This window comes from Leptosomus discolor, chromosome 3 (assembly GCF_034619465.1).
Source record: "Leptosomus discolor isolate bLepDis1 chromosome 3, bLepDis1.hap2, whole genome shotgun sequence".
NCBI lineage: Eukaryota > Metazoa > Chordata > Aves > Leptosomiformes > Leptosomidae > Leptosomus > Leptosomus discolor.
Genome location: NC_141393.1, coordinates 18,849,816 through 18,872,150, shown reverse-complemented (window position 1 = coordinate 18,872,150; position 22,335 = coordinate 18,849,816). Strand labels below are relative to the sequence as shown.

At 37.7% G+C, this 22,335-nt stretch overlaps 1 protein-coding gene across 1 annotated transcript in view; it reads right to left on the bottom strand.

Annotated features, from left to right (window-relative positions):
• Positions 1-15,280, bottom strand: part of TRIP11 (thyroid hormone receptor interactor 11) — a 34,518-nt gene extending 19,238 nt beyond the window's left edge. Inside the window, exons 1-10 of the mRNA XM_086462113.1 lie at positions 15,130-15,280; positions 12,039-12,115; positions 10,796-10,906; positions 9,395-9,670; positions 8,491-8,559; positions 7,614-7,779; positions 5,550-5,915; positions 4,855-4,895; positions 3,642-3,836; positions 37-3,066 (exon numbers count right to left, since the gene is read on the bottom strand). Coding sequence (XP_086318239.1) covers positions 37-3,066; positions 3,642-3,836; positions 4,855-4,895; positions 5,550-5,915; positions 7,614-7,779; positions 8,491-8,559; positions 9,395-9,670; positions 10,796-10,906; positions 12,039-12,115; positions 15,130-15,280 — 4,482 coding nt within the window. The remainder of the gene's footprint in view (positions 1-36; positions 3,067-3,641; positions 3,837-4,854; positions 4,896-5,549; positions 5,916-7,613; positions 7,780-8,490; positions 8,560-9,394; positions 9,671-10,795; positions 10,907-12,038; positions 12,116-15,129) is intronic.
• Positions 15,281-22,335: the final 7,055 nt, after the last annotated feature.

Sequence of the window (22,335 nt, the reverse complement as noted above, 5' to 3'; positions counted from 1 at the left end):
ATTTTAAAAGATATTGATAAATATCAATGCACATACCTGTTCTTTTTCTTTCAACAGCTTCTCAAAAGCAAGAGCTTTTTCCTTCATTGAGTGAGACTCAAACTCTTTCTCTTTCAGCATCATTGAAAATTGCATATTAGTCTCCTGAAGTGCTCGGAATTCTGTTTCTTTTTCCCTACACCTTGCAACTATTTTTTCATTTTCTTCTTTCAGCTTTCGAATATCCATTTCTAAAATTAAATTTCTTTCTTTAAGATTAGTCACAGCCTGCTTCAAAAGCTCATTTTCATTTTCTTTGTTACTAAGATTTTCACTCACAGAAATCAACTGATCACTTTTAGATTTAATTAGTATGTCTTTTTCCCTAAGTGATTTCTGCAAGACATCATGTTTTTCTTTGATTTGTTTCATCTCTGACTCAGTCCCTTCTTGACTCTTCCTTTCAATCTCTGATGCTGTAGCCACAGAATCAGATAATCGTTGATTGTTTTCCTGGAGAGTCCTAATCGTTGAATCTTTTTCTTGCAATTTTTTTTTCAGTTGTTCCAACTCCTTTTGAAGGAGTTTAGACTCATCACTGAATGCTTCGGGAGCACTGTATTGAATACCTGAAAGCTGTGAAACGGCGGAAGCTGTTGCCACAGGTGGTGTTACCAAATCAAGTTTACTCAGGAGAAGATCCTTGGTGTTACGAAGTTGTCCTATGCTGTGTTGAACTTGTGCTAGTTCCTGACTAAAACTTTTCAGCTTTTTCTCATTCTGTTCATAACTCTGAATTAAGCCATTATAATCTACCTGTAACTTTGAATTACTATCACTTTCAACTGAAATTTGTGCTTGAAGCTTGTGCAACTCTTCTTGGAGGTGAGCTGACTCATGCTGCATGTTCTGAACCGTGGTTATGACTTGTTGCTTCCACTCTTCCATCTTCTTTACTTGCTGTTTTAGTTTATCACGTTCCTGTAAGAGTTCCTCAAACTGGTTACTGTTAACACCTCCTGACCCATTATCAGTACCTGTACTGGATGTCTGCAAGACAGTCAATAAGGTTTGGCACTTTTGACTCAAAGCATCTATTTCAATATCTTTTTCTCGAATGATACGGGATAAATTCTGAATAGTTTCTCTAGACATTTCTTGACTGCTGTTTTCAGACCTATTAGATAACTTTTGATTCTCCTCTTGCAACCTTACCAAAGCCGCTTCTTTAGCAGCAACCATATCCATGATATTACGATAGTCTGTTTTTAACTGACTGTTTTCTCTCGTCTTTTCACTTAGAACTGCTAGTACTTGTTCTCTTTCCATAACATAAGCTTGCAGCTGCTGCTGAAGACAAAGAACATCCTGCCTATAGGAAGCTGAGGAAACTCTAGCATTGAGAGCTTGTATTTCTAAATCCTTCTCTTGAATGATCCGAGTAAGTTTGCCAACTTCATCCTTAGACAACTGATCAATTTGCTGACTTAGAGAAACGTTCTTTTCGTTTAGAAGCTTAATTTCCATCTCCCTTTCTTTGATACCTTCTACCAGTCTTTCAATTTCCGCTTTAGATAAGTCATGTTTTTCATTTCCATTTTCTCCGTTAAGAGTCTGAACTTTGGTTTCCTGAAAAAGATCAGAGGAATCAGTCTGAATAATCTGTCTCTCTTTGTGCAACTGAGTTTTAATTTGTTCAATTGTTTTCTGCAAATTTTTGATTTCCTCATCTTTCTCTAAAGAAAGTCTTTCGTGTGTGACATTCATTTGTTCACACTGAAATTTAGACTCATCTATTTCCTTTTTTTGCGCCTGCAAAGACTGCTGAAGTTGCGCTGTTGTTTGATTCTGATCTTCTATCGTTTTTTTGTGAACTTCTATTTCTTCTTCAAGATTATTCTTTATTACTTTTAACTGTGTTACCTCACTTTCAAGTTCAATAATAACATCTAGAGTTTTAGGCTCAACCACAGGTGTAGATCTACTTTGCTGATCCTTAAGGCGTTCAATTTCTTCTTTCAAATGATTATTTTCTTCCTTCATAACTGCAAGACTCTTGTCTTTTTCCTCCAAGGTCTGTTTTAAGACCTCCTGCTTTTTTGAAACTTTCACATATTCCTCAAGTTCCTGCTTCACCTGTAAGGCTTGATTTTTAAATTTTTCAATAAATACCTCTTTTTCTTTTATGAGTTCTGTCAGCTGCTTTTGTCCTCCTAAGCTAGTAGTCAACATTTCTTTCGTTTCCTGATGGTCAATTTCCACCTGCTCAATGCTCCTTTTCAGTTCAGCAATCTTAAAGTCTTTCTCTTGATTGAGTTTAACTAGGCGCTCATGTTCAAGCTGCAATGCAGTGGTATCCATACTACGCGCATTTGATAATTCCTCAATAGTTTGCTTATACTTATGTGCTTGTTCCAAAAGCCTCTTTTCAGTCTGGATTAATTCGCTCTCTAGCTGTCTTTTTTCCACTTTCAAAGCCTCCACAACAGTGTCTTTTTCCAAGTACACTTTATTTTTCTCAGAAATGGCATCACTTAACTCCTGTTTTAGTTCTTCAACGGCTGCTATCAGCTTTCCATTTTCTGTTCTGAGATCAGACAGAGATTTCTCTAAGCCTTCATGTAGTTGTTTATTTTCTAAAATGTCATTCTGCAGTTTTGCAATTTCTACTTCTTTTTCTTTCAGAATCAGATCTTGACAGGTGTAGTTACATTCCTGATTACTTTTTTCTGTTAACTTGCTCAAGGATACAGAAAGTTCCTCTTCTCTTTCTTTTAGTCTCTGCTGTAATTCTCCCATTTCTTTTTTATTATGCAAATTACAGTCCTGGGCTATCCTTAATTGTTCCTGAAGACCTTTAATATTATCTTGAAGCTGCTGCTTACTTATATGCAAATCATTAAGCGCATACGAACATTGGCTTAGTTTTTCTTTCTGACTATTTAACTCCTTAATAGTTTCCATCTTCTCAATTTCTAATTCTGATACTTTCTTTCTTTCAAAATCTATGTCAACTCTCAGCTGTTTGATGATACTATCAGTTTCTGTGCGTTGTTTCGACTGCTGCTCCTTCAGTGTAATCATATGCTGAAAGGAACACAAAGAAGAATTCATTAGGAGAGGAGAATCAGCCAAACTATGCATTTCATTCATTTTTATCCTCTAAACAATTAAAAAAAAATTGAGAGGAAACAAAAATGTTTCCTAGTTGCCAATGTGTGTTGGCAAGTAGTATCAACTAGTCAATGCTAAACTAATTAAAAAATTATCAACTAGGGATAGATCATATTTTTTTAAAAAATCATTCCTGTTATGCATACTTCATAAGACAGAGGTCAAAATATTAACAGGATAAAAACCATCAAAAGTCTGCAAGGAAAAATCAAGTAGTATTTAACTGCACTTCAAGAAGTAACACACCTTATGGATAGCTACATGCCATATTATTTTTGTCCACAACAAGTGGGTTTCTTGCCCTTCAGAATTTTGCATTGAAACAGTAGGTATGGAGAAATATGGTCCAAATATTCTTTTTAAGCCTCAGAGGATAACTTGTATTTCCCTGCTATCTGTTCAAAGGTCAACTTAAAAGATAAACACACATGTACACAAATCTAAACATTTATTTTAGCAGTTCAATAATTAGTTGCAATATTTATTACCTGAGTAGCTTCTTGATTCTGCTTGTCCAGTTCTTCCAACTCTGCTATTAATGTTTCTCTTTCAGCAATACTTTCATTTAATTCTTGTTCTTTCCTTTCCAAATCTTGTCTTAACTGACTTAATTCTGAATTCTGATCCTCAGTATACGCAGAAATTGCATGCTGTGCACTTGTCAGTTCCTTCTCAAGCCCCCTCTTAAGTTAAAAAAAAAATTCTAAATATTAGACTTTATCTCCCTAAAATTTATAAACTGTTTAGATTTGAAATGGTTTCTTTTTTCCCCTTAATAATTAAAAGCAAAGCATGCATTTTTATGTTAGAAACTCTCAGCCTACATGAATATTATCCTAGTTAAAAAAATCTTCACTGTGAAGTATTCGTCTCTACCATCGATACATACACATTTATTTTCTCATCACTAAGTTTAGGAGTGCAATTTACAAACTTCTGCACAAATAGCCATGTCTGACAAGCACAGTTATATCCACCTCTGCGGTATGGATCCACAGCGGGGATAAACTATTGTATCTCCAAGAGATACCCTAAACATGCAGTAGGCTGCATGGTGAGACAGGAAGTTTTAATCAAGGACATGTGAGTAACGTCCTTATGAAAAACTCCATGGGAATGCATCTTGACTGCATGCAAAACAGAGAAAACCCCAGTTGAAAAATACTACTGGATATGAAATATACTAAGCCAAATCTCTCAAGCCTATGCTATATCAACCTTGCCAAAAACTACAGGTGTGTTCCAGAGAAACTCCTACGTTCCATCACTTAACTTCATCAGTAAGAAGGAATGTATTATTATCAGAATACCACGTGGAAGAAGAGAGATATTTTACAACTGGTAACAGTGTCAAAACTGAAACATGCCATAGTAGAACAGATGAAACATGACAAATTTTACAGAATGTCCTATTAATAATTTAAAAATGTATGTTACAGTAGCCTAAGTAGCAATGGGATAGGTAGAACTCCACCAGTTTTCTTTAACAGAGTATGCTGTGGAGTTTCACAAGACACAATGTCTCAGTTCTATCAATTCTACATGTAATTATAGAGTTAATCTACAATTACTTCATTGATTACAAGGTTATTTATGTAGAATTGTGAATGCTCCAAAAACGCATAGTGCCAGAACGTGAGTTCTCCACCAGTTACTACTGTTATGAACTTTTTTGTTGGCTTAGTTTAGAAATTGCTTTACCTGATTTAAACTTGAAAGTCTTGCTATTTCATTTTCTGCTTCTGTAAAGAAAAATAAAAAACCTTCATAATTTTATTGTTGTTTGGAAAGTAGTAAAAGCAAATTATTCTCCCACCTTGCCCCAACAGAACTCTGCTGCTCAGAATAGTTTCACAGTATTTTGTGATGATAAGCATCAATGCTGTAAAAGATTCAAATGCACCATGAATCACCACCATGAAGTAGAGCATTACTTTTACAACCGAGTCCACGTTAGGAGGACTTTGGTACTACAGCGCATCAGTTACGCAATATCAAAAGATTCTCTACGTACAGATACATTTCTTAAACAGATATCTTTCAGTGTTTCTTTAAGGAGAAGATACTAGTAACAGACTGCCTTTACACACAAAAACTGTACTTACAGAATTTAAAAACCAACTTCTACTGAGGCTTACTTTTAAAAGAAAAACGTAACAAAGAGTTGGCAGACAAGATTACTTACCTAATCAGAAACGCCTATGATAATCACTCTAGTCCTAATTATGTTTACTTTTCTGCTTAGCCTTACCTCAATGAACGACCCTTTTTCTAAAGCAGTTAACTTTTAAAACATTCTCATATCCACTTCCAAATTCTTAAATTCTGCGTATTAAAAGTGAACACCTGTGAAGATATACTAAAAATAAAAAATAAAAATATCATCATCTTTGTACCTAACAGTGCTTGCTGTAGTCTGACAACATCTTCTGGTAGTGATGTCTTCGAATGGAGCTTCTTCTCCTGTTCTTTCAGGAGAGCATCTTGCTCTGCAACAGAACTTTGAAGCATACTAAAGTCAAATTTAAGACTTTCATACTCTTGCGTTATTTGGATTTTTTCTACCTTTGCCAATTCTTGCTCTTTCAGAAGAATTTTGTTTTCTTCTTTGGCAGAAGCCAATTTGTGATTTAATTTTCTTATTTCATCCTCTAGGTCCTTTACAACCTGCAACCCTTCTACTTTTCCTCCTTCCAGACTCTGAGCATTTTTTCTCTGTTCACTAATTTTAGAGTCATCCGTGGCATCAGTGCTTATACCACCTGAAAAGCAAAAAAAGATTGTTTGCAATAATAACCAAATCCAGCACTGCAGATCTTCTGTTTAAAAGTCTTTTCTTCCACCCCTTCTCCTGACAGAGGGAGACAGCCCTAACCAAAGACATGGTCATCATCAACAGAAAGCTTACTGAAATAGAATTAACATTTGAGGCAGTGCTGTATGCATTACTCATTTGACAAGCAGCTTTTCAAATACTTATACAATCCTCACTCAAAATAATTTTAAAAGCTAAGTGTTGCAAGACATACATTGTTCACAATTTAATCAAAATACACTTGACCCTCATCTCTCTTCGTGAGATAACAGAATCTAATTTACCAGGATTTGGAATCACTCAATTTTCTAAGAATAATTCATCAAAGCCCACCTAATACAGCCTGATGCAAAATCCCTGTTTATAACTTCATTAATCAAATTTCAAATGTTTGCTGAATGGTTGAGATAGAGAACAATTTGCTACAAAACAGTGCATCATTAGGTGAAAAACTTTGTGCATTGTTCACCAAAAGATCTCATTTTGTAGAACTGATGTTTTTACAGATCCACCACACTATCATGACATTCATCGTTCTGTACAAGCCTCATGATGTAACTTCCAGGTAAGTTACACAGTATAAAAAGGTGTAATCAGAAATGCACAGAAAAAAAAAAGTCTAATGAAAGCACACTGCTTGGGAATTCATTTCAGTGTAAGCTCTAACATTTCCCCCCGGCCCCGCCCCAGTCTGTATTATGTTGTCAAACAGAACCGACAACATAAAAATAGAAAATAATTCTTCAAAAGCTGCGAGCAGCACTTATTTTACAGATAACTTGTAATGCGAAAGATATGGGATTCCTGCCTTCGACTTCATTAAATTAGCCCTGCTGGTGTACATACATGCAGTATATATACTACATGCAGTAAAAGACAGATTACATCTTAACAGGCAGCTGATTGTAAGAAACAAATTCCCTATCAGTACTACCCTAGAAATTAAGAGGCTGTGCAAATATTTCCCTTCTTTCCAAGAAGGGAATGGATCTCTCTTTCCAAAAGCAGAGCACACATTCTGTAGAAGTCCGAGTTTTGACAGATAATAAAACAGAGGTTTACAGGCAAATCATATATTTGTGCAAAGAAGCCCCTAAAGGAAACCTAACCGACATGACTATTTTTCTGGAATATGAAATACCTACAAGACAATTAAAAGCTCCTTGTGAGAACTACCAAGCTTCTCTTACAATCTAGCCATGTCACAGGCTAAGGCGTGGTCCTTATGGAAATCTTTGAGCTTTGTCAAGTAACCCAACCAGCACATAGCACTCCTCACCAAAACGAGTTTTGTGCTGAGATTCTCTTATTTTCAACTTTGTGCGTCTCATCAATACCTACACTCAGTGTAAGTTAAAAAAACAGACAGTGTAGAATTTAGAGCACAACATTTGATACGTGTAGAAAATGACCCTCTAGACTGACAGATATCAGAAGATGAAATGTTATCATTCCAGTGTTCAAGCCAACCAAGAGATACTAGGACATGCATATCTCTTAAATAATGAAGCTGAACTAAAGGTGAAATTAAAATTCCTAAACTTCATATATTTGATATCTATTACACTGTTACATACATGCTTGATGATTTAACCAAAATTCACTGCAAATTAAATTAAAAAATAAAGCATGTGGTAACAAAGACCTTGCTGTAACTGATTCTCAAGCTCTTCAATACGTTCTTCATATTCACTCATCTCTTCCCGGTGTCGACGACTTATCTCTACTAGCTTTTGTCTGTGTGCATCCTGCAATACTGAAAGTTCATGTTGATGTTCGTCTATTTCTTGACTTAAATTCTGTTTGAGCTCCTAAAAATATAATTAGAGAAACAGGATGGTGAAATACAGCACAGAAGCTTGAGGGAAAAAAAAAATACAAAAGAAAGAAAGAAGTTTTCGCTAGTAGAATTAAAGTATTTATTAAAGGATTTCTCACAGGACAGGTCAAGTTTCTTGGCTTTCGTTGGCTTGGGATTTTTTAAAACACATTAAGACATTCCTTTAAAAATATGTTTACACAAACTCTATGCTCTACACAATAGCAAATATTAAACCAATGTAGAGAAATTACAACTCCTTCATAGGAAGGGGATACCGTAGGACACAGTTCTAATAACTTTCAAGGATGACATGCAAATCCATATTTTGCAATTTCAATGGAAAAAGGTAATATGTTTCTGAGAAGGGAGAAGAAATTACTTTGTTCACCTAAAATTCAGTTTCATAAGTCATTAACAGCTTCTGAAAGTGAGTTGCCCTCAAATACTTATGTCATTCTTTTAAGCTTATATACACTATATTCAACAAATCATATAAATACCCTTTCTCAGAACAACTGATTTTTTAAATATTGCTGACTGAAATATTGCTGTGCTATTACATGCCCACATGCATTCTTAACAGAGAAAATGTAAGTGCTAGTATTGTAAATACTTTAACTACATTCCCAAGTCATGCACGTGCAAAATCATCAAGAGTAAAGAGTAAGAGAAGACTAGTTTGTCAAAGTTGTCATCTTACCTTAACAATATTTTGTAGTTTGCATATTTCACTTTGCTCAGCATCATTTGTCCCTTGCACTTTGGAAGACTGAGAAAACAAAAATCACATATCCATATAGAAATTGTGATAAATGTGTATTTTCCATGTAAGCGCTTCCTGTATTGATACTCAAAAGTAGAAAGTAAGAAAACTAACATCATACCTACCGTAATTTTGATTTTTTTTTTTTTTAAAAAGGACATTTTAATGGAAACATTTGGATTTTCCAGGGTGGTTTTTTTTTATACTATTACAAGCAAATGAATAAAAGTTTGGGGTGGGGGGTGTTATTGCACCTAGTAAGACAACAGGATTGCTTAATTTTACTTGCGTATTTCCACATGGGAAAAGTATACCTCTGAAATCAAGCTACAGTATGAAAAATGATGACTCAAATCAACAACAGCTTGAAAGATTATATTCTTTCTTGTCTCGACAGACCATGAACTACAACAGACATTTCAAGGACTGACAGAGTAGTAAACAACAATACGCAAGTACCCAACTATCACTTTGAACAGTATTGTGCTGTCAATAAATAATGAATATTACAGCCAGGAAGAAGAAAAGTAGTTTTTGAAAGGCTGCATAAAAATGAAACCCTGAAGGGTAATTCTAGGCAAATGTTTATAAAACCCTTTTCCTAACTTGACAAATCATCCATAAAAGCATCACAAAAAAGTCAGTCACTGAATGTGCTGCCAGTCATGTGAGAGCAAGATTACTAAAAGATCACTAAGTTTCAGCTTTTCCATCAAATCACATTGCTTCTAGACACGGTACAGCATGAACTTTTAAAAGACCCACTCCAAAAACGCTGAATGCAATGAAAACACTAATTTGGAGGACAGAGGGGCAGGTAAGATAGAGGGGAACCACTCACCAGTGCAATCTGCTTCCAGTGGTCAACCTCAGATTCAAGTGTAGAAACTTGACAGGACAATCTGTTTATTTCTTGTTGCGACCAGATTACATCTCCAAAATCCATGTCATCTCCTTCAAAACCTGAGGAATGTCTGACCGCTGGAACATAGGAAGCTGATGTAGCAGCTGGTGGCAAAACACCAGCTCCTAACTGCGCCGACTGAGCAGCCGTCTGTACTTTCTGCAGCTGCTCCTGTAGTGCATTCTGTCTAGCTTTTAGATGGCTGATTTCCACCTGAATATACAGAATGAAATGCATTGTTTCAAAAAGAATATAAAAAGACACCCTATTTTACCCGTTGTGGCCTTATGAAATGTGAACCAACAAAACAACTCCCCCCCCAGCACAAATTAACAATCACTTTCACTAAAAGGAAAGGGAAAACCCCAAAACGCTCTCCTAATGGAGAAAACCAGTCTTAGCCGATGTTTTACAAAGTATCTCACACAAGGACACATATTAAAGGTAATAGTTTTCAGTTTGGTAAACTTCAGTGAAAGTTGATTTTTTTCAGCAGTCAAGGTACCTAAGTACTATAGCAAGATTTAAGCTATTAATATATTTATATAATTTAAATATGTAAAGAGGTTATTCAGACATGAGAATTAAGCAATACATGATGCCCCTCCAATTATTTATGTTACACTTGATTTCTTTTAAGCTTAACAACTCACTGTATTGAAAATTTACTTATAAACCAAAATTAGCTGCCTCCAATTTGCTCTTAAAAACTCAGCTGTTGTATTTAATAAGCAGAATTCTATACATCTCAAAATTCTGCTTCCTCTAGCTCCCACATGCATTTACAAATAAAGCAGAAATAAAACTTCTGTCTACTTCTAGGCATACCGGCAACTCTCTTCCTTTAAAAGGCTACAAAATCTCATGTTATGCAATAGGTTATAAAGCTGATGTTTCTATCGCAAAGGGACGCTTCTCAAATTATGAAAGTTAGTTCTGTTCCCTTTAATTGTATAAGATAAATAATTACATCTACAAACAATGTAATTGCTTCAAATGAGAAATTGCTCCTGTTGTCCTCCTTAAAGGTAACTGAATCAGAAATACAAAGCGATTTAACTGTCCTTTCTTTCAGTGATTCCAGAAACAACAGAAATTCTGACATATGCATGACATTTCCAAAGAGTTTTCTCTTGTTTCAACTAGCAGCTCTGCTTACATTACATAAAACATACATCTTAGTCTCTCAGTGTCTACATTAACCAACCAAGAAACCATAACTATGACAAATGCTTGAAAGAGCATGAAAGAGCACAGATGCTATAACAAAGAGATTAAACAGCGTAATACTTAAGTTTATTGGACATACTTACTCAAATAATTTACTCTGTATCCTACCTCTTTCTGTTGAAGCTGACTTCGGTACTCTACAGATAACTGCTTTATTTGAAGCTCTGCTGCTTCATGCTTTTCTTCTAAATCACTACAAACTTTTTTCAGTCTCTCATTCTAGCAAAAAAATGAGAAATGAATGTTGATAAATTTGGAACTGTTCTTACAGTATTACAAAAGCATAAATCTGCTGAACAGTAAAGAAATCAAATTGTACAGATTCTCATGTTATTTCAGTCAAAACACACAGTGACAGCAACTTCCAAGTGTGGGCCCAAAGATCACGAACATGTCCAAGCCTTCCATTTTCATATGGCACGGACTGTATGAAACTTTCAGAAGAAGGTTCGTGCTGACCAGAGGTAAATGACCAGAAGAAAAATTCAGGGCTGAATTACACCTTAGCATGATCCACAGGTGGAAATTAAGAACAGACACAAAGCACAAATCAGAGCTAATATCCATACAGTCCAGTATTCTCTCTCTGACATTGTCCAGTAGCAGATGGCAAGAGTTGAGAAAAAGGACAAGCAGGAACAGTTACTTCCCCAAAACACTATCTTAACTTCTTGAAACTCTTGAGGGCTGAAGATACACATGGAAGTTGTTGGTTTAGAGCCATACCTAAAGTCACAAGACCAACAAGTCCTTTGTAAAAGTACATAAAGTCAGTTTCCACAAGGGCACATGGGATTTCTAAGCAGTTTTGGAAGAGCATGAGCATCTGTAGCTGTGTCAAAATGACCATACAGTGGGGCAACACAGAGAACTGCATCAGTGAACAGGCACACTCCATACTTTAAGCTTGCTGCAAAAGACATGCTGTCCAGCATTACTGGGCATTCTAGATCTGCTTTTATTTCTGGTCATATACAAAACACTATAAACTAATTTTAACTCCTTACCAGCTAAAATTTATGACAATTTAAAAGACTTCTGCATTTACAAGCTTTTCAGAGCCAACCCTATTGCTGCAGTCCAAGTCCACATGGTAGGTAGAAACAATCACAGGATGCTGCAGCTTGCAAAAGATGAGAACTTGCACCACATCCACACTCCAATAAACACAAGTGCCCCCCTAACTGTGGTGGCGGTTTGGCACCAAAAAAAGGGGCCACATTCTAACACCACTGTCACCCCTGTTTCCAGGGTTACTCAGGAACAAGCAACTTCAGTGCAATATTTCACCTTTAGAAGAAACGAATGTTATTTATTGTTTTAGTTACAGTAGTGTTCCATAATTTCTTACTTCCAACTTTTGTGCTGCATTAATACTTTCTATTTCTCTGAGTCTGGAATTGGACACATGGAGTTCTGTTGCTGCATCTGAAAGAAAGTAAAGATTTTCATTTTTATTAGACTATTTTTAATCTGTTAATAGACATCAGTTAAGACCACAGGTATTAATAAGTAACTTAGACTGCTTCGACGTTCATTCCTAGGCAAATAACAAAAGCTGCTTTTATCACAACACAGTCAGAATTATTTTTCAGACCAGAGAATCTTTCCGAAGCTAATTTAGTTCTCTCTTATCTAGGCTTTAAGTCAGATCACAAAACTAACAGAAAAGTATGGATTTAAGCTTTAAAATAAGGGAAATTAAAAGTTTTTCCTTGACTATTTCATGTCACTGAATCTGTGTTTCGTTTAGGACTTTGCCACTGACATGACAGTTCTGTGTTTATCAGTAACCTCATGTGAAGTTTCAAAATAAGAATTAGTTCCATAGAACACACACAGCAGTGACTACATTTTCAGGGAAAAATAAACAAACAAACAAACAAAACAACAACAAACCCAACAAAACCCCTAAAACAAACCACACAACAGAACACCAACCCTGCCCCCCACATAAAGGCACAAACCCCCCATAAGACTCACTTTCATTTACAAAGGTGACACAATCTCCCATACCAGTTTACTGGGGTTGTTTAGCCTGGAGAAGAGGAAGCCAAGAGGAGACCTTATCGCTCTCTACAAGTACCCAAAAGCAAGTTGTAGTGAGGCCGGTGTTGGTCTCTTCTCCCAAGTAACTAATAACAGGACAAGAAGTAATGGCCTCAAGCTGCACCAGGGAAGATTTAGATTGGATATTAGGAAGAATTTCTCTACTGAAAGAGTGATCAAACATTGGAACAGGCTGCCCAGGGAGGTGGTGGAGTCACCATCCCTGGAGGTGTTCAAAAGATGTGTAGATGTGGTGCTTAGGGACATGCTTTAGTGGTGGGCTTTGTAGTGTGAGGATAATGGTTGGACCTGATGGTCTTAAAGGTCTTTTCCAACCAAAATGACTCTATGATCCAATACAAAAAGCACATAAGGCTGTTCCTGGATCCTCTACCTTTAACGATCACCCTTCCTCAAATAGGCTACGTTTACTTCACCCATCTCCCACTTTTAAAGGCTAGAAATACCACATTTCCTTTTTATTAACGAGGAATCATCCCAAATCGACTACAAAGCAACCTTGACAATTTTTCAAAATCTGCAATAAACACAATTTTCAAGTAAATACTGTATTTCATCATCTCCTACGTGCTGTTTAAAACTGACGTAGCTCAAGTGCTGCAGAGGCAAAAATCTACCTAAAAACTGCTAAACTGATGATGTTATAGTGTATAATCCACAAACACCATCTTCAGTTCAGATGGCAAAGCAATGAATGTAAGGGATAATATTAAAAATTAGGAAACATTAGAAAATCAGGAAATTAAAAACAGGAATGTAAGGAACTGCTTGAAAAGTGTTCTTTAGGCCATGTAGTATTTAAAGGCCTTTACAGAAGAGTACATAGATGCCACTAGATTTGTACACCCTCAAGGCTTGCAACCCATAAAAATGTACTACCCTGAAATTTTTAGGAAACAGAAGTTGTCCACAGCAGTATCTAGCAGCCCAGTATACCTGGAAGTAACTACTGAACATCAGCACGTCTCTCCTGCACAAACTAAAGCACAAATGTGTCAACTGGAATCTCAATTTATCTTATAAAAAGGCAAAACAAATGCTCTAGATGACTACACAGTTTAGCAGTGTAAAAAAAAAGTTTCCAGACTAAACTAATATGGATTTCAGAATCCAAGCAAGTCTTTCAGGTAGTCAAAAAAGGTAACTTTGTCTTATCAGAATAAGTTTATCTCTTCTGAGCATTTTACCTGTATACCAGAAAACCTCATCCATATGACACCAGTAGTATCAGCTTGCCAACAAGATTTATAGAATGTTTCATTGCTGTGAAGTTGCCAACAAAGCAGAATTGTTTAATTTCACATTTAAGATAAGTATTCAGAAGTCTCAGCTGTTCTTCGTGGTGGCTATTCTTAGTACTCTTTTGAAAACAGTCTTTATTTTCCAAGAAGTTATAGTTTCCAGATGGTAAAAAATACTAGTGGTATTAACCTATTGAATTTTATTTCCATATTATACAATTGCTTTACTAGAAAAACCAAAAGTTTTACTCAAAAAACTCGTAACAAAATGGCATCATTAAAAATACAAAGAAAATCCTGTATGGTACAGAATAAATTTACTATTACTTAATAGTAATTACTATTACTTAATAGTATATTACTATTAGTAAAACAGATACTAATAGTAATTAGTATCTCACTGATGTCTCTACTTTTTTGTTTCAACTTTCTGTTTTAAATATAAATCATTCTAGCTCCTAATCCCTGTAAAACAGGGGCCATGTTCTCCTACTTGGCTGTAGAATGGCAAAACTCGACAGGTTTCTCTGGGCCCAACTGAAATATAAATAACAAAACCACCAGAAACACTGGACCTTTGCCTGTGTGACACGTCAGACTTAGATCACAACAGTGACAGAAAACCCTCTGTACTACTACTGCTCTGCAGTTTTATGAAACCGTTCTAAAAGCAGCTAACCAAACGGCGTTTCAGATAAGCTAAGCAAACAGAATGGAAAAAGTGTTGTTTGTGTGCCTTCATTCCTGACCAAACCAACGCTTCACGCAATTCAGAAAGCTCCCAATAGCAAACCTAGAGCAGGTTTATCTTTGCTACTACAGCCTGGGAATACGCTTGTTTATCCTCCAGATCCTGAGGTCACAGGGGTGGAATAAAAACGAAAACAAAGGCAGCAAAGCCAGCAGCTCTCCCGAACGCCACCGAGCCGCGGCTCCGCAGGGCCCTCCCGCTCCCTGACGGCCGGCCGGCAGGTGCAGGCCCCCGCCGCTGCCGATCCCCTAGGAAACCGGCGGCAGGAGAACGGGCTCCCTCACGAAACCAGGCCTACCCAGCAGGTACGCACCGACCGGAGACAGCCCCGGCAAGCACCATCCCCCCCTTCCTCCGCCCGGCGCCTCAGCCCCCCTTACCGCCCACTTCCTCCGCGCCCTCCAGAAGGATGTCCTTAGTGAAGCTGGAGATCTGGCCGGTGAGCGAAGACAGGCTGCCCCCCACCTGCCCCAGGGACTGCCCCAGGGACTGCCCCAGCCCCGAGCCCAGCCCGCCCAGCCACGACGCCATCGCTGCCGCTCGGGGGGCGGCGGGCCGCGCTCAGCCCCGCGCCGGGCGGCCGCCGCAGCTGGCAGCCGGCTCCCGCGGGCCAAGGGGCGGCCGCCTCCTCCCTTCTCCTCCGAGGGAGGGTCAAGGCTCCTGCTGCGGGCTCAGCAGACCGGTCTCGGCGGCCCCTCCGCCAGCTCCGCCCGCATCCCCGCGGCACGACCCGGCTCAACGGCTCCGCCCGGTAACTCCAGCCTCTGCCACCTCGACGGTCGCCATCACAATCCCTCCGGAAACACCATCGACAGGGCCCGCAGCCGGCTAGAGCGCCCCCGCGGCAGCCATGACGTGTCCGCGGCAGCCGAGGATGCCGGGATAGTGGCGGGGCAGCGAGAGGGTGTGCGGGCGGGCGGTGAGTTACACATCTGCTTGGGTGATGCGTCACGGGCCAGGCACAGCATCCAGCTGCTGCTCCCACTGACATTTCGTATTCGAACGCGTATTTGTACGAAAGCCGCGGGTCCCGCGAGCGCAGGCCCGTCTGGCCCGGGGGGGGGGAGAGGGGCCGGGCCGGGGTCCCAGGCCCAGCCCGGAGTCCCAACCCCAGCCCGGAGTCCCAACCCCAACCCGGGGTCCCAGCCGGGGCTCCTTGGGGCTTCGGTCGGGTGAGGTGTTTCAAAGCGTGAGGGACCGCAGGGAGGGCGGCCCTGCCCGGCCCGGCCCGGCCCTGCCCTGCCCTGCCCCGCCCCAGAAAACGCAGTACCAAAACAGGAAGAACACCACCGGTAACAGCAAACTGCCGGGGGTGGAAATAAAATCCAGGGCAGCTGGCTCCGTGCTAGTTTCGAAGTAATAATTTTATATATGATATATATTTATTTACAAATATATATAAATTAAATATATTATCTATATTTTTACATATAAAGCACCACATGAACGGTAAAACGAAACTGAGAAGAAAGCGCATTTCACGTTTCCAGCGAGGAGCCGGGGGCGCAGCAGGCACCGAGGCCGCCCGGGCGCTGCAGGCTGACCAACATCCCCAGGCAGCTCCGGAGAAAGCGGCTTGCTGCTGCCCCAGCGGGGCCCCGCAGGGCCTGGGCGACGGGAGTGGAGCTGGCCCCCTAGACCGGATTGCCGCTTTCGCTTTAGTGCCCGCTGTCACTCACAGGCCGCCCTGAGCCTGGGCATAGTTATGTGGTCCAGGAGTGTAGAAGTTAAAAGTAACCAAAACAGGTGTCAGGTTTGACAGTTTTCTAATAAATATTGCTCTCCCTCTTCTTCAGTGAACTATTTTTTCCATCAGGTTTCTAGGTTACCAAATTTTAAATTCAATAGTATATTTACCACCCTTGCAACTATCCATAACAAAAACAATTACCTCAAATCCATTTCTAGCTCAAAAAAAAAAAAGGCACCAAATTGTAGGAAGTATTAGTTCTGCAATATAGCATGAAACATAAACATGTATCTTAATCAGTTAATTTAAAACATTGTTTAATGGATATGAAATGTTTACAGTGCTCAAAACACCCTATATCATAGTTTTAACAAAACCCATATAGGTCCACAGGAGATAAAGATGCGTCACCTCTTCAAATACTGTTTGGTCAACTCATTTTTATGTGAAACTGTCTGCTACTGTCATTCATTTTATAATGCCAAGTAAGGCAAGAAGTCAAGAAAGTAGCACAGGCATCTTTTTTCCCCACACTTTTTTAATTACTACTCTTTAAAAACTAGAAACCATTCAGCATTGCAACTCATTTTTTAGCTGACGGGCTTCATCTACTGCTGCTAAGGTACACAGAAATCATCCAGTATACGCTGTGGATTGACTAAGCTACAAAAACAGTGCATCATGCCACCAAAAAACCCCAACTGTATTCTGGTAGCAAAACAGGAAACATTAGCTTATTTTAGAAACAGAAAGCATATAATTTTTAAAGATGTAGCATAACTATAATCAGCACCAACTTTCATCCTAACAGGAGTGTCTTTACGTAAATTTTGGAATATCAACAGATGAAAAGACATCAGAGATGACCAAAAAAAATGTCAGTTATGAGCAACAGGAAATTACCCCACTGTTACTGTATATACACAACACCTGGTACAAAGCCCATCGACAAAGATGAGGCTTTAATGTTTGATGACTCTGTGACCAATCCACATATAAGGGAAAGCACATATGCAATTACTCAGGTCAAGAGAGAAACATTAGAAGCTATAATCATATTTATTTTAAAAAAGTGATATCAAATACAACCATATATATTTGTGTCTATTTGGAGAGCATTTTCAAAATATCAATCAGCACTGCCATTTTCCAGTGAAAACAATGACAAAGCATTTCAGCTTTTTTTTTTTTTAATCTTTTCAGTGTTATAGCTTTATATACACAAAATAGAGACATAAATTGTATAGGAATCCAGAGCCAAAGACATGATACTGAAAGCAGAGTCTCAAGACGAAAAATCTATTACTCAAAATTATTTCTAAAGTACACAGCTATTAGGCAAGAGATGAAAAAAATTATTCCCTTACAGAATGCTAACTCTACACATGGAGTTTCATGTAACAAAAAAGAAAATTTTATCATTGCTTGCATGCTTTAAAAGACAATATCAAGGTGGTTGGTTTGGGTTTTTTTGCGCAGTGGCCTTTAAACATTACATCCCTTTCTGTTCAAACCCTTGTTTAAGTTTCCCTTACTGAATTCACACAGTGGCTATGCTAGAGTGGGGGGTGGGGGGGAGTTAAAGACAATCTAACTGAAGTAACAATCCTTTGCTTTCTTAACAAAGAAAATAAAGTAAAACCACCTTTTGGTTGAAAAAGTCAAGTCACATCTAATTTTTCTGAAGAACTGTAATTGGGAAGGTGGTGACTATGGCAGGTTAAATACTAAAGCATTCCCTCCATGTCTGAAAGGCAAGTAAGGCAAAATGTGTGGATGCAGGTTAAAGTTTATTGCAAAACAGCTCATGCTTTTAAGATGCAAACCTGGCTACAACACAAAGAAGCTACTAATTTTGAACTGAAGAACTAAGTATTTGGACTGGGCCAGTCTGAATGTATTAAGTTTTGTTCTTTATGTGAACAACTGATGATGTGGATGTGGGGAATGGGTATATATTTACGACCTGTTAGACTTTTTTTTTTTTTTTAAAGTGATTTGTGAGTAACTATGAAGATTTCCCAGGAGTCAAGTTTGTTTTATGCAAGACAGTAATGGCTTACCAAGTCAGCAACATAATTTGATATCTAAGCCCTTAAAAAGAGTTTCCACTTCAATTTTTCTTTTCCTTGGATTCTTTTTTCAATTCCTTTAAATGTATGTGCTGGTAACATGAGTTGTACAGTAATACTGCTTTCTAACTCTGAGTTCTAGAGTCCTCCAATCGCATTCCCCATAATATTTCTCAGTACGAAGGCTACCACTTGTACATTTTCACCATTATTTGAAACAGTAACTAAATTCCAGAAAATCTCACCAATATTTGGAACTGTAAGATGTTCTTGTTCATTTTAAAAGCCTAATTGTCAGTTTTGTAATAAAACAAAGCCGCTTGCAAATGACAACATTTGTCTGAGATACAGAAATAGTTGTTTACTAGACATGTGCAGAAGCCATTTTGAACTCCTCACCATTTAATAGATTTGTAATAGAAACACAAGTCCAACATTAAAACACATTGGAGATTTAACTTTGTATTGGTTACTTTTAAGTAGTCTGCAAAGTAACTAGGTATGAAAAATAATATGAGTACCTTAGCTGAAAATTACATTTACACTTGAAGTTGTTTGAAGGGTGGGCACAAGGAGCCCAAATGTTGGAGAGTAAGGCAGTATCGTATCAGATTAGTTTCAAACACAGAAAAATGTGAGCATTTAAATAGCTTATACTTATACCTGCTGTGCGTTACAAGAATTGCATTCAAGCAAGACTGCATTACAACTTTTTCCTCCTGCCTTCAGTACAAGACCATGAAAGCAGTTTACTGAATTATACTTGCAGAACTAATTACGGAAGATATTTAATGTAAGTATCCCTCATTCCTCCTACCCCTTTGATTGCTATAGGCATAAAACCACAAATTATGTCACATGCACCATTCACTGTGAGGAAGACAGTAAAATGCTGGATGAAGTCTGAAATTCTCTCAAATACCATACTGTAATAACAAAACCCCAAACCACAAACCAAATCAATTTCTGCTTCTTTACAATGGACTTTGGCCTAAAGATACAACATGGGAAAAAACCCCTTCAGCTTGACAGGATAACACTAGGAATAGGCTCTAAATGAGTAAATGCCTTATGAGAATAGTTCAGCCACGTTGAGAACTGTTTATCACTGAAAGAATGCACACCAAAAAATGAGATAGCTTTTTATTGACACCTTCTTGGCAGGTCCACACATTTTAGGTCTGGGTTATAAAATATATACGGTCAGCAATTAGTATTAGTCTTTTCCTTTGGTGCAATTAACATATGTAGCTTAAATTGCTACCTCTTAACTGCTTGACTAGGCAGATATGCCTACACTTCATTAAACTTGACATTCCTCTGAAAATCAAATTGGTATTTGCAGAGTGACAATGTTCCTACACAGAAATAAATATGGTTAGTCCAGTAACAATTGAAAGTTGTGCTTTTCAGGCACTGTTACTTTATATTCCTTACATATTAAAACACTTGGGTGATGAAGTAACTTACGAAGTGACATGGCAGTTCAAATGCAAACCTCCATGCTTTAGTGATTATAGACATGTAATTTTCATGGGTTACAGTTAATGCAATTCAAGGGGCTTAGATATTGGGTTTTTTTAATATAGGGCTGCTACACTATATGGCTATAGAAATAATACATTTTTATTATATTCTTATAATAGAGGATAAAAGGTCCAAGTTCCAAGTAGTGGTATCAAATGGCCAGCCTACACCTATTTATAAAAATTAAAGTCGTATTTCAGAATCAGTTTATGGCACAACAAAAGATTGGAAATTAAAGCTGTGGATAATTTACAGACAAGCAAAGAAATAATTCAGTGCTTTAGATATTCCTTTCCTGTCTTCAGTTTCATAAAAATTTTAAACTGAAAGCAGAAATTTACATCCTGAAAAATACAGCATTTAAAAATGGCACATGCACACACAGACTTTTAAAGTCATTGTTTAGCTGTATTAATTTGAGACATTATAGATATCAATTATAATGTGCATGACATGATTATTTAAAAAACACAAAATTTAAAATCAGTTTTTAAAAAGTAGTGCTGTCTCATGACAAAATCCATATTGTCTTACACATGTCAGTGGTTCTGGTGACATTGGTGGAAGTTCAGCACACAGGTAAGGAAAACAGAATTTAGCCCAATTAGGTATAATAAAATAATATCCTAAGCTATCAAGAAACCATTGCTGTAAACAAATCTTTACTGAGAGGTAAGAGCCCTTTCATGTACAGTACTACTTGATGCTGAATGTATATTTCCATCTAGCTACCATTCATTTCATACTAATTTTAATTAAAGGTTACTATTGTGCAATGAAGTAACTTTAGACTATTTTGATAAAGAAATTTGGGGTTATCATCACAAGATTCTCAGAATGCCTGTGCTAACTATTAATGCATTAAGTGGACTACAGCTTACATACCCCATCTACAAGATATTTCCCTATAATTTATATGTAAACAGAATCTGTATTTCAAGCACCATTTAGGAAAATGAAACATACCTCAACTGTTGCACTGAAGTTGAAAGTCAGGTTTGGTCACCCTGTTACACATTCATCCTGGATATCAAAGCAAATGTCTTCCAAAGAATAGCATAAGCTATCTCACACACTTTGCTCCCCAATTTTTCTCAGGATCAGAAACAGCATGACAAAAAATTGTAAGGTGCGTGAATAAAGGCCATTCCTGGAAAAGCTGCAACATTCTGACAGACACTCATAAAAAGCACTTCAGAAAGAACATCCACACAGACATAAATATTCATTCTTAAAAGAACTACTTGCACAGGGATCATTTCAGACTGCAGGAATGCACCTAACGTGAGTGGCACTGACTTTATGGCACCTAAATCCCCTCCTCCTTTCTCCTAGACTCAGTTACAGCCCTTTCATACTGAAAGGTCAGAATGAAGGGTTGAGCTTGAAAAGGAAAAAAGATTCCAGAAGAGGTAGAAAAGAAAAATCTGTTTAACCCAACTGATAATATGCTACTTTTATAGTAAAGACAGTGGCATAATAGAAAGAGCTTAAGAAAACAAAAACAAACAAACAAACAAACAAAAACCAACCCCACAAAGGCGCCAACTTATCTGCCAAAAGACAATAGGGCGATGTAAAAAACCTACTTTAAACATGGATCTGAAAATCTTACAGTTGGAACTGAAACTGAAACCAGAAAGTCACTGGTCAAAGTCACTGAAATATTCAGGAGTAACATCATAATCAACAATACACCAAAGATTTTCTCTTGAACTGCAAAGTATGAAATTTATGGGTTCATGTTTCTCCTGCAGAATGGGTCATTTCAAAAGTGGACAGCAGGATCAAAAAACTGACATGAAGTCACTCAGAATAAACAAAACCAAAATAAATTATCTAAGATAATCAGAATTTAATTCTTTTTCCCATTTTAAGTGATTTCTTATAAAGAACTTAGTCATTTACGAGCACAACTGACTACTTGTATCTATTTTTTTGTTAGTTCTGAAGGAAATCAGTTGATGCTGGTTTCCAGCACCTTTTGTAATTCTTTGAAACCATTTAAACTTGCTTTTTAAATGCAAGTTACAGCTGCTACACGTTTATAGCTTTGCTCATGTGAATAGTTGAAGTAATTTTAATACAGCTACTCTTGTGAATAGATGTTCTGTAATAGGAGTGCTACCGTTTTCTAAATTAGTGCAATATTTTTGCATTTGCAGATTCCCTCTAAACTCTGACTGCCAGCCCCCCTTTTATTCCTGCTTCCAGAACTCTGAAATGAACCCTGCTTGTGCAACATCCACACAGTAAAATCTTAATGGAGACTTAGTGTTTTGACAGTAGGAGGGAAA